This window comes from Atractosteus spatula, chromosome 8 (genome assembly GCF_055471065.1).
Source record: "Atractosteus spatula isolate fAtrSpa1 chromosome 8, fAtrSpa1.hap1, whole genome shotgun sequence".
Lineage (NCBI taxonomy): Eukaryota > Metazoa > Chordata > Actinopteri > Semionotiformes > Lepisosteidae > Atractosteus > Atractosteus spatula.
The window spans coordinates 36,152,558-36,165,051 of NC_142713.1; the positions used below are offsets into that span (position 1 = coordinate 36,152,558).

The following is a 12,494-nucleotide window of genomic DNA, read 5'->3' on the forward strand; positions in this document are numbered from 1 at the left end:
TCAGAAGCCATCGTCATTTTAAGACTGGATTCACACATTCTTCTACTACATCTTCTACTAAATGAGAAATTTGCTCATTTCTTTTTTTCTGTCAGATTAGCCCGTGGAGAGCCATTGAATTGTAAATAAACAATTTTCTTCTTGCTTCCTTCAAAGAATCCTGAAGAATCAAAAACTTATTTCTTCCCAATGTAGGCAGTGAAGAACAAATGGAAATAAAATAATGCCTACATGGTAAACTACACTGTATCTGCTATTAACCAAAGTGACACACAATGATGTGGATTTCAATCACCTCTTCATGGAGTGGAAAAACTTCCAAGACTGATGGAAACTGACCTGAAACAATGCACCAATGCGCAAAAGGGTCATTTCGACCTTAATGATAACACTGAATTCCTTATACTGGCTAGTTTAGTAATAACCATTGTTTTAATAAGCTGAAAGGGGCAAAGGAAGGACAACATTTTGAGAAAAAACTCCAAAACTTATCCAAAATGAACTACAGGAATCCCATGAGGGAGACAAATTTCCAGCAGATCTCAGATGCATCTATGTGTGCAAACAAAAGCATACCTCTTCAAAATTAAATTGTTTAAAAAGTGTGTATTTTTCAGTCACAGTCATGTAAAGACTGCTTTTTTAAGATAGGATAATTCAATTGCAATTAAACTCACTACTCTGCCCAAACAAAGTGAAAAAGAAACTTTATTTACAGGAATCTTAAGAAGCACCAAATGTCACAAAAAATAAACAACATATTCTTTAAGTGTACAAGTTAAGATGAAGTCTGAATTTGTATCTGTGGTGTCATTTTAAGCCTTGCTAACAACTTCTACATTCAAAAGGTTTGCTGTAACATTCAAGACCCTCAAAGAATTTTAACATCCTGAATTTTGAAGCATGTGAGATCTTAATAATATAATTTGACGTCACATTACTTATAAAGGTGTAATACATTCTTAGACATACATACTAAATTTTGATTTTCATGGATCATTAAGTACCTGTAAACCTTCCTTCACTTCATTTATGATTAAGTCTGTTGTGAATTTCATGTTAACAAATTCACAGATTAAATTAATTAGAGTGTAAACTTGTGCACATTATATTTAAAATATACATGTATTCAGAGTGGAATGTTAAATTTAACTTCCATTTAATGCTGCACCATTAGTTTAATCTCATACAGAATGTCACCATTTACAGAATAAGAGGCCTGAGAGTTAACAACAAATTTAAAACAAACACTCTTGTGTTTCTGTGTTTGTTTACCATGCATGTACAACATTATATAAAAAGCAAATATGCTATGTGTATTATGGAAGAATCAGAGAAAAGTCCACACTGAAAAGTAAAAAAAAGGTTTAAAATAAGGCTCATGTGTAATATGAGCCTCACATATCACCTGATTACATGATTCTCAAGCTCCAAGTTAAATTATATATGCACTACAATAGATGTTATCATAATAATAGTCACTAATTTGTTAAACTGTTCCAAGTAAAAATTATGCAGTTAACCTACTATGCCTAATTTGTTTTAATAGGGGGGTACATTTTTCAAATACAAACATAACCACAAGACTGCATAACTTTCACTTGTTTATATTTTAATGTTGATTTGTATATTATCTTACACAACAGCATATGCAGTTTTTAATGGCCAAAGTACAGGCAAAATCTATACACAAAATACAAACCGATTTTGCATCATTGACTGTCATGGGCTGGAGTCTGTTCGCTTCACAGTGAAGGATATAATCACTGTACCATTGCAAATTCAAGAGATGTGAAGTAGTTCTCTAGGACTCTCCGCTTTTCTTCACAAACAATGTTCTCCTTCTTCAACTGAGCTATTACATTTTCCAGAGAGTTTATTTTAGCTACAGTTTTCTCCTCTTTTTTTTCCAGCTGTGTTATCTTTGTGTGAAGACTGGCGATCTTGGTCCATAGGTGGTCTTTGTCAATGTCTTGCTTTGAGTATGAATGCTCATAAAGTAAAATGTGATCTGCACTGCAGGTCTCCCTTTCAGATTCCTCTGCAGAATCTCTGCTATATTTCCTATGCAGACTGAGAGGAAGCATGTTAATTGTCTCTTTGAGAGCTGCTTTCAGTCTTTCATGTGATGTTTCATCTGAACCACAAGCACCTGGGATTTCTGCATAATCCACAGTCACAGGGGAATCTGATTCAGGACAGCGCTGTGTATCACTGGACCCACTGCCAGAAAGGGATGTAGGAGTTACCAATGTCCTCACTCCTTCAGACTCATCATTTGTAAGTTGGGTATTGTATTTGGTTTCTGCAAATGAAGTATTGATTTCAAAAACCTCACAAGATGACGTTCCTTCCGGTTCAAGAGCTTCTATGAGAAAAACAGTCTTGATCTGGCATACGTCACCTTCAGTCTCATTTTTCTCATTTTTTACTATGTTTTCCTCTCTAGGACATTCAGTGTAACATCTATCTTCTTTTTCTTTGGGAATTTCATCTTTTAAAATGAGTGCTTTCTTCTTAGAAGGTGAGGAAGGCCTGAGAGACTTATTAGTATCTTTGATATCAGCCATCTTCTCTTTAGGTCTTGCTTTCTTTTTAACATGACGTCTATTCCACTCATCCTGGAAAATAAGTATATTTTGGAGATGTTACAAATGAGCTCAGATAATTCCAAAATGCAAATTATTCACAACAATATTAAAAGCAGATGTGTCATTTTCTGTAACATTTCAGAATAAATAAATCAACCTCTGTGAAGTCTGTCAGTCATGTAGTACTGTAGCAACTAGATACTCCTGCCTAACACACACCATCACACACCACTTCAATTGGTTTATCGTACGCAATTCTTAGTGTATTGTACTGCACATCCATGCTACATTCATTAATGCCCATTGGGGTGTCTACACAAAACCCTGACTAATTGGTAATGGCAGCCTGGCTTCAGTGAGAGCATTTACTCCAGTCTCCAACATTACCAGATAAACAGACTAAATCAATGCATAAGCTTTGTTCAATCAGTCCTCTCAGTTATGTGATGATTTAATTGAGTCACCTGAGTTTGTCACAGTTGCTGGCACAATATAAAATGATGAATTAATCAAAATGACACTTAAACCATTCAATCAATACCTAAACTAGAATATAATTTTATTAAAAACACACAGGCAGTGGACAAAAATATGGAAACACCAATGGAAACTGTTAAACACCAATGGACATTAATAGGGTATTGGGCCAGCATGTGCGGTCAGTGTGGCCTGTTGCTGCTGTGGCATACTAGTCTCTACAAGTGTCTGGAATTCTGCAGGAGGGATGCAATGCTACTCTTCAAAAGCAAGCTAATCAACCGACGCCAGGTTGGTGAAGATGGAAAATGCCAATGGCAATGGCAATGGTTCAGAATATCTCATAAAAGCTCGGTCGGGTTCTGGTGATCAAGAACGTGATGAAGAATGACTCATGTGACCATTTCACATTTCTCTTTGCTCTAATAGATTCACAAATGCGCACTTCCAGGTGTAAAGATCAAGACACTCTGCACTGCAACCAAACTACAGTATCCTGCTCTGTGCAGGCCTGTGCCCCTGGTTGAAATATTTTGTAAATTCATCTGCAGTTGCTCACCTACTTTATTTACTTAAAATACACAGAGATCTTGATCCTGGACATGCGTTTCCATCCACTGCTGCCCTTTGCTCAAGTCTTTTATCTATCAGCTTAGATTTCCATGCTGACATCACCTTGTTTGTGGGACATGAAGCTCCTGCCAAACATCCCAACAATCACCCCTCTTTCAAAGCCACCACCGTCTCCTCTTGAAGTCAAGCTAGCCATAGATAAAGCTAGCCATTTATAGACAAAAAGACCCATCCAGCATTTTTATACATGACACTAAGCATGGTATTATGTTCATTGCTTAATTAACACTTGAGCCACACCTATCTGGAAGCCCAAGATTTCACTACACTTGATGTCCCTCATTTACCCAGGCTTTTCCATTTTTTGTCTGCTACCTGTACATGTATAGAGTGTTGGCCCCTGCCCCAATAAGGCTCAGTGTATTTTAAACTCTTTTGTAAAGTGCTAACAGACAAGATTCACATCGTGCTGTGAAAATAGGTAGACAGGATGACAATCTTTTAGTTTCATTTTCATCTTTTGATACAGTACAGTCTTGACATTTGCGAGGTCTCGATGCAGAAAACTGTTGTGAATAGCCAAATTAGTATATAATAAAGCCCACCCCATACCGTTGCATATTTTACTACAGTATAAAAAATGTAAATGACATAAGCAACCCTCCCATCTATCCATTTTCTAACTGCTTCATCCAGTTATGGGTTTCAGGGGAGCCAGAGTCTATCCTGGCAAACAATGGACGCCAGTCCATTACAGGGCAACAAGTAACCCTCCATTATGTGATAATTAAAGTACTAATACATCGGTTAATTAAAATAACAATCGGATAAAAGAAACAAGAATAATCGCAAACTTAAACAATCACCTAAAATAAACAACACGAATCCCTTCTAATTGTTCTAATATGTTTTACCTGCATAGATTGTTCTTCGTGTTGATCACATGATAAAGGGAAAACTGTAGGTACAGCGCTGTGCTTCAAATACCGTATCCCCCAACGCATATCAAAAGAGTCCTCCGTGAAGTGATCGCTGCACAGGTATTGATGTCTACTCGGTGTCCAGTTTTCGCGTTTCATGTTAATTACCCATTGCTGAAGTCGTACTTGGTCTTGCAGTGGGAACCTTGTGAAGATACATAAAACACTAATGGTAAGAAAAATTATACACAGCTGTCCTTACATAAAAAATAAAATTTATCCGATTTTGGGTCAATTAAGATTTGTCCCATTTTTATAACAATCGTTTGAATATGCCACATTTTTCGTTATGTAGCTCTGTAAGCTAACTTTCATGTCTAAGTGGGATGTGTATCTGTTCATGTCAGTAACGACCAATTGAATAATGAATTATGAGCAACTGAATTATGTTCAACATTAACTCTCACATTCCGTATCATTACCATGGGTTATAAAGAGTATATTAACCTACATTAGACTTAACTAATCAATTAATTATAAACGTCAATGTCTGCTTCAAGTCGGTGTTTTGGAAACGTTTTAAAGTAAAATGTCTACACAGTACATTAGAAGATTTTCACTGCCATTTTAATCCATTTTCAGACTTATTTTAAATATATTCATTTTTGTACACCACCATATGGGCATTTTTTAACATTTTATTACAAATTCCTTTTTCTGTTGCAGTGATAATTATAATCAAGCGCACTTATTATAGAAAAAATAAGAAAAGCAGAATATATTTAAATATCTGTGAAAAGTTCAATTATTACACATATTAACAATTTCAAACATAACACATGACAACGCATCATACAACACCTGCGTGATTTATCTAATAACTGTGACATGTTTTTAAGGCAAAACTTACGGATAGAAACTAATTTTCTTATTGTCTTTCGAAGGCAAGCCTCCTCGATTTTTACAGAGTTTTGCAGCACAATAGCGGGGCATAATTCATGAGGCCCGAGTCTCTTATTTTCTATATTTTTAATTTGTTTGACAGTATTTTAGCAATAACCCTGCATACAGCCTTTTTTACATGTACACTCTTGTGTACTTCCCTTTGAAAGGTGTTCCAATTCCGGGTGATGACGTATACCTATAGCCGGATATGATGTTTTTACTTCAGACTACAACAGCCTTCCACGTGCTCGGAGTGACAAGAGTCACATGGTACGGTAACAGACCAATCAGACTGCGCTTCGTGGTGTTTCGGTCCTGGAATGCAGTGGCACTAAGCGGAATGTCAGTAGCACAGGCGTCATCAGTGTTTGATTGTCTTCACTGCGGACGGGAGTTGGGGTCTCTCTCTGGTACGTTATAAGCTTTTTGTATTGAATTTATATTCAGGCGCGTTTAGGAGGCATAATATAATGTAACAATTTGTCATTTTCAATTGTATATGGTGATTAATTTGTGTTTTGAGATGTGCGCTGCTGTTCCTACGCTTAGAAGACAACAAATTACGATTTAAAATCTGTTAAAATTACGTCAGCCGCGTCTGTTTATACACTGTAACACATTCGTCAAGCTGAACTTTAAAGAAAAGCCAGTCAAAATATCTTTCTCTTTTCAGTTCTTATTAGAGCTTTGGTTTGACAGCCTCCTCTGAGACTAGCTTGCTGTTGCTTGGCTACTGTTTTTCAAGTCTATTTTTCGTCTGACGTCATTGTATCTAATTCTTATAATGTTCACCTGCAGAACTTCGCAATATTGTAAAGGATCAACATCAAGTTCAATTTAAAACTTTAAGTTAAAAGGTGTGTTGTAATGACAGTAGTAAGGTAGCCAGTGTTCAACTGCGAAGCGGTTACGTAGCGTAGAGCATAGTTATGCAGCCACAAAACTTCTTTTAAAGCTTCGAAGTAGGGTGTTTGGTAATACCACAAAATAAATGTAATAATTTATTCAGTTTTAGTAAGTGTGATACATTGTTGGTTTTAAACGACCATTTTTATTCATTTATTATACTACATAAGTCATTTGCGAAAATATGCGCCTTTATAGTGAAGGCCTGGAGACCCCTTTATACAACAGGAAATTGAAATAGCTGAATAAGTGATGTATAGTACCCGGGTTCATCCAACGAGTTTGAATCCACGACCCTCCGGCCCGAGTCCTGATCACTACTGCACGCTGCTGCCATTGTTACTTTTTAAAGGATGTTGTAATTAGAAATCACATTTTGCATGCTATTTCTCACAGTATGTATCGAGCCTGTGATACGTGTAGTTTATCATATCGAGGGCGTAATTTTGCCTGGGAGTTCATTATATGTTAGCAATAGTAGTGAAGGTGAAGATGCGTACGTTTTTTTAAATATTGTTTAAATAGTTAACATTTTAGGGAGATTGAAAATAAGTGGGGTATTTTTATTCCTTACCATTATATTGCCATACTGTACGTTATGCTTCTATACACCTCAAACAAGTAGTATTTTTTGGAGGTTAGCGGTATAAATAACATTTATATACACTAAGTGACTGATTTTTATTCCTAAATCTTTACTTTTACCAGTGACTGCTTTTCCAAAAAATCTATAGAGCAGTAATTTTCATTTAATTTTTGCTGTCCATCCAGTGTCCTGTCTTTCACCCATTGCTTGCTGGGTTAGGCTCTGGTTCTTTCCATGACTCTCTAGATAAAGTACCGTAATTAGAAAATGGATGGAAGGATGTATAGCTAAAACTGCAAATAAATCGTTTATGAAGGTTATCTGACGAAAGAAATGTTCCATGGGTCAAGAGGTTTGTGCAGTTAAGTAGACCCACATTTTTTATCCTTACCTGTACTTCTGCTTTTTTTTGCAGGGTAACCAACAACATGGCGACTGCACAGTCTGCTTTAACGTTTGCGGTGTGCATTTTAATGATTTCAGAATTGATACTTGCTAAAAAGGACTACTATGACATTCTGGGTGTTCCAAAGGATGCTTCAGAACGCCAGATTAAGAAGGCCTTTCATAAACTAGCAATGAAGTACCACCCTGACAAAAACAAGAGCCCTGATGCTGAAACAAAATTCAGGGAAATAGCTGAAGGTGAGTTTATTGCACTTTCTGATGAGTCAATAAAATAATTCTTCTGTGTCTTAATGGCATTATTTTGAGTAGTTTTGGTCATTTAAAATCCTTGAGGTGTAACTAGTAAAGGGTTCTCCTTTAAGCTATTTTTTGTATTGCTTAAGAGGTTTATCCATTTTTTAATAAACAGTTTTGTTCTTCTTTCAGCATATGAAACCCTATCAGATGAGAAAAGAAGGCGAGAGTATGATCAGTATGGACATGGGGCTTTCCCTAATGAGGGTACAGGGAATGGACACAGACATCACTTTCATCAACCCTTCAATTTCAACTTTGATGAGATGTTTAAAGATTTTGACCTTTTTACTCAGAATCACCAGAAGAAGCACTTTGAGAATCACTTCCGGGCTCACCAGGAAGCGCATAATCGAAACAAGGAGTTCTCCTTTGGAGGAGGAGTCTTTGATGATATGTTTGAAGACATGGAAAAGATGTTTACATTCAATGGTTTTGATAGTACCCGAAGGCACACAGTGAGGACTGAGAGCAGATTCCAGGGTTCATCAAAGCAACACTGCAGGACTGTCACACAACGCAGAGGGAACATGGTCACCACTTACACTGACTGTTCAGGCTCGTAAAATCCATGCAGAGCTGCAAGTGTGAATGATATGATCTTGTAACTAGTTTTTTGATTATTCACATTTAGCAACTTTGTTTATAATAAGAATAATTTAACAAATTAAAGCTATGACTTGAGTGAGGTTCTTTGTATTTGGCAGGTACTTTGGTATAGATTACAGAGTCCTGTTAAAATAGCTATTGATTTTTTTGTGTTCATATGATTAAAAAATACTGAGACTTTAGATATTTCATGTGCAGCAATTGCAGTAAGAGGATAATTTTGCTTACAAGCAATAAAAACATTAACTTTTGGGATGCCACTAAGGGATGAGGTGGAGACTTCCATTAAGTGGTATTTCACTACATTAAATTACAGAGAAGGGGCTGCAGTGGTGAGCATTGTTTCCAATGAAGGTGTAATGTTTGTTGGTGCTCTAATGTGATTTCATCACCTTTAGTTTGATATAAAGAGCTTGTGTTATCAAAAGTATTTGTAAAACAGAATTTTAATTTGCACCATTATAACTTGCCATCAAAGATAGTTTAACTCATTTAATGTGAGATTAAAAAAACACTTTCATCCATTGTGTTTTTCCTGCAGATACTATACATTTTGTAAAAACAATTAGTGTAAAAATTTTAAGTCTTTGGCCCCCAGAATGAGCCTTAACATTAACAGTCCTAAGTTGTTGTGGAGCTGAAATACCACGTGCAATTATAAACTTTAATTGTGAATTTTCAATGTAAGCTGTGTGCACAAGTCAGTTTACTAAACCTCATCCTGTGAAATAGATTTATTTTGTATTAAAAAGGTATCTTAAATATTGTCCTTGACAGGAATTTTCTGTTGATGCTGCAACATATTCTAATATTTTCTTCCTTAGAAAGCCAATATAGTTTTAAAACATCACCTTTTTTGTTTAAAGATAAAGTGGTTATGAGATATTTTACATTTTGTTAGGAAAGAAAAAAAATCTCATAGTGGACCTTTACCTTCAATTTTGCTGAAACATGGATCCTCCATAGCAGTTTATACTCAGGAAGGCTTAAATTACTTTTGCAATTATTGTATTGAGTTGCATAAGCAGTTAGTTAGCTTTTATTATTTGAAAACTTTGTCTAACGTTTATGTTTTGTATAACACCAGCTGATTATAAAGTTAGTCCTTTTTTATATGGGTTTGAGCCTGATCATCAAAGTAACACATTAGTATTTGCTATAACAACAGGAAGTCAAAATTCTTTTGGTTTTCATTTGTGCCAATGTTCAGTTAAGTGTGCACTTTCAAATTTCATTGTGGCTGCGAATTGACTAGTTTTATATTCACAAGAATAAATCTATTTGGCAAGCATAGTATTGTACAATAATTCAATTAGAGATTGAAATCTCTAAGAAATGAGTCCTCCCTCAATAACTAATTCAAAATCATATTTTTAGAAAGAGGTTGAAAAGGGTTTTTAGGGTTCATGGGTTGGTAGAATAAGAATCTTTTCAGATATATTTGCTGTAAATGGCAAGTGGATAGAAAGCATCAGAAGTGATATGGCTGGTTTTCAACACTGGGAAGAAAGGAGATGATGCACTCCAAATTGCATTCTTTAACTTTGCCTTTATTAATGTGTTACTTTGGTATAACCATCACTTAGAAAATGAAAAGAGACCAACTGTAATCACCTTATTTTGTAGGTACCTTAACTTAAAGGCTGTTACCTCAAACCTTCTCTGTAGAGTTGTCTGTGATCTACAGTTTCATAATGTGCAATATGTTTATAGCCAGCTTTTTTCCTTGAACTTCGTCTTTTGTCATTTATGTTACTGCTGGCTTCATAGTAATGTGGAACTGATATAAAACTGTCTTGCACTTTCATTATTTTAATCCTATGGATGAAATGTATGTAATTTTAACAGACCTAAAAAGTCACAAAATATGTGTGCACTTGTGTGAAAAAATAAAATGGAGATTATTATACTTCTGAGTTTTTTTATTTAAATTTCACCATGTATCTTTTAAGTCCTGTAATTTAAAGTAAAGATGATGATTTTATCACTGCATTTTGGCATGCTTTGTGAAATACTGTAGGTTAGTCTTTATTTGCTGCTTGTCAGAGTAGACATAGAAGGGCATTAAAAACAGAATTAATGCCCATCTAGCGCCTTATCTCTTAATTGATTAGTGCAAACCAATCTTATGTATGCATTCATTATCAGAAAAAGGTTACTGTAAACAGGAATATATTGCAGATGATGGGGCCCAAGGACTCAGCACATGACTACTCCTGTCCTTGGCAGTGTGCTTGTCCATTGCATGGCTGCAGAATAACTGATAATTAAGAACAGCCAATCAAACCTAGCCAGAATGTCTTTGGGGTGAGGGAGAAAAATGTGAATAATTCTATAAAAATGTTGTCCTTTATTGAAATTCTATTGATATATCTCTATTACCTGTCTAATCCTTTATGGATAACACATTATCTCAAACCACAGCAAGAACCCTTTGAGGGAAAACAAAAACGTCACCCATACATAATATTTGTGGGTTAAATACATGCCTAGGACACATTTTGTGTGTTTGCATATTCTTCTAATTTTCATGTGGGGGCCAGGTTCATTATAAAGTCATGCCGGTTAGTGTAATTAGGTTATTCCTGAATGTGTGTATGCACTATATCATAGGCTGCTATCCCATCCAGGGTGTATTCCTGCCTTGCACCCAAATGCTTCCCAGCTACATTCTGAGTTGCCATGACCCTTACCAGGAAAAAGTGGTGTACTGCTGATGGATAGACGAATGGACACAACATACTGTACATTGATGCCCAAGGAAACATGCCCTGTCCTAGTTTTAGCCATCTGGTGTTTTTACTTACCTTAAACTGTATAGTCTTTAACATACCTCTAACCGACATGACTAATATACCTCAGTGAACTTCTTTTTAATGAAATTTGTTGCCGATGTCTGTTTTGTAGCAATACTTGAGTCCTCAGCTGGTTGTGCAATGGAATGCTTAGGGTGAGCCCAGCACAAGATTAACTGATAATGATGCATATAGAGGTAACGTTAACAAGAAGGTATCTCGGGATCAATTCTTGTTTTTAAATTGTAACAGCTTAGTGTTGCTATTGATGCAGGCTACTGCTTTTATAGTGCTGATTTGCTCTGCAAAAAGAAAACAATCAGCAGCTAAATGTCTAACTAAATGACTATTACTGGTAGATAAAAAATGTTTTGTTCTCTAGGTTAGTTTCTCTTTAGCTTGCCCAGACAGCATAGGGATTAGTAATGAAGATAGCAATCTGTCCAAAATGACAAAATTCAACAGAAACAAAAACTTTGTAGTGTTTAACCATTTTTTAAAAGAGGTATTTTTAAATCAAATTACCAGACATTTTGTAATAAAAACATTGCTTTAGTTAAGTAAAAAATGCATTGACTGTAACATATTGCACTTTGTAAATAATAATGCTTACGCGGCTTTGTTTTTCCTTGCTGTTGTAATGTATTGTTGCAAAACAAAGCAGCCGCACACTGCCAGACCGTCAGCAGGCCCCAGGCTAGAGCTGCTCTCCCATGGGCACTGAGGATGGGGGTGTACCCTCTTTACTGTTCACCAACTGGCTCCAGGCTTTTCTGGCTTCACCCGCTACGTTGTCTGGTATCCCTTCGGTTATTTCTGAGCCATTTCTCAACCACCACCACTATTTGCCTTCTACTGTTGTGGGAATCCGTTCTCTGGTGAGCTCATGGTGCAAACACAAATCTGCTCCTACCTTAAACTCGAGCTTTCACCTGATCACAACTGACCTAGAGTTGTCTCATCCTTTCCTAGTTTAGCTCAAAGCAGTAGAAGTAGCAAACTCCATATTCCTGTGTACAGGTTGTACCTTGACAGCTGCAACTCCGAGTCCCCGAACACTGGAATCCTGCCTTTATTTATTGGCAAAGCACACACTTGGGATAGGGTGCTTCCTGGGCATGGGACAGCGTGATAGGATGCCAGTCCACTTGCAGTCTCTCCACATACAGTATGCTCGCAAACTCTGTCTCCTCCCGTGTTCGCTGCCTGACTCCTAAATGCTCAAAGTTGCAGGGCAGCTGCACAGAACAGCACACGCTGCAGCCACGGCTCACCTGGATTGACACTGGCACCCATCCGGAAACGCTCATGAAACAATTTACAGTAAAGAGAAAAAAACTGCTATTGAGAACAAGTATGCGTTTCAGTATTTTTCATACGTCACTCGCGA

The 12,494-nt window shown here is 36.5% G+C and overlaps 2 protein-coding genes across 2 annotated transcripts; one reads left to right on the plus strand and one right to left on the minus strand.

Moving 5' to 3' along the window:
• Positions 1–690: 690 nt before the first annotated feature.
• Positions 691–5,670, minus strand: LOC148829515 (THAP domain-containing protein 5-like). Its single transcript, XM_088923432.1, has 3 exons — positions 5,472–5,670; positions 4,556–4,766; positions 691–2,621 (listed from the first exon to the last, which is right to left on the minus strand). The coding sequence occupies exons 1-3, from the start codon at positions 5,552–5,554 to the stop codon at positions 1,764–1,766; spliced, it is 1,152 nt and encodes a 383-aa protein (XP_088779558.1). The 5' UTR covers positions 5,555–5,670; the 3' UTR covers positions 691–1,763.
• A 137-nt stretch (positions 5,671–5,807) lies between these two features.
• dnajb9a (DnaJ heat shock protein family (Hsp40) member B9a) lies at positions 5,808–10,218 on the plus strand. Its single transcript, XM_088923709.1, has 3 exons — positions 5,808–5,916; positions 7,414–7,643; positions 7,833–10,218. The coding sequence occupies exons 2-3, from the start codon at positions 7,427–7,429 to the stop codon at positions 8,264–8,266; spliced, it is 651 nt and encodes a 216-aa protein (XP_088779835.1). The 5' UTR covers positions 5,808–5,916; positions 7,414–7,426; the 3' UTR covers positions 8,267–10,218.
• The last annotated feature ends 2,276 nt before the right edge of the window (positions 10,219–12,494 follow it).

Excerpts from the sequence above, each read along its gene's own strand:
- dnajb9a (XM_088923709.1), top strand. The coding sequence starts at position 7,427 with ATGGCGACTGCACAGTCTGCTTTAACGTTTGCGGTGTGCATTTTAATG. Across the intron at positions 7,644-7,832 it reads ATTCAGGGAAATAGCTGAAG|CATATGAAACCCTATCAGAT; the intron begins GTGAGTTTATTG and ends TTCTTCTTTCAG.
- LOC148829515 (XM_088923432.1), bottom strand. The coding sequence starts at position 5,554 with ATGCCCCGCTATTGTGCTGCAAAACTCTGTAAAAATCGAGGAGGCTTG. Across the intron at positions 4,767-5,471 it reads AAGAAAATTAGTTTCTATCC|GTTCCCACTGCAAGACCAAG; the intron begins GTAAGTTTTGCC and ends TATCTTCACAAG. Across the intron at positions 2,622-4,555 it reads ACGAAGAACAATCTATGCAG|GATGAGTGGAATAGACGTCA; the intron begins GTAAAACATATT and ends CTTATTTTCCAG.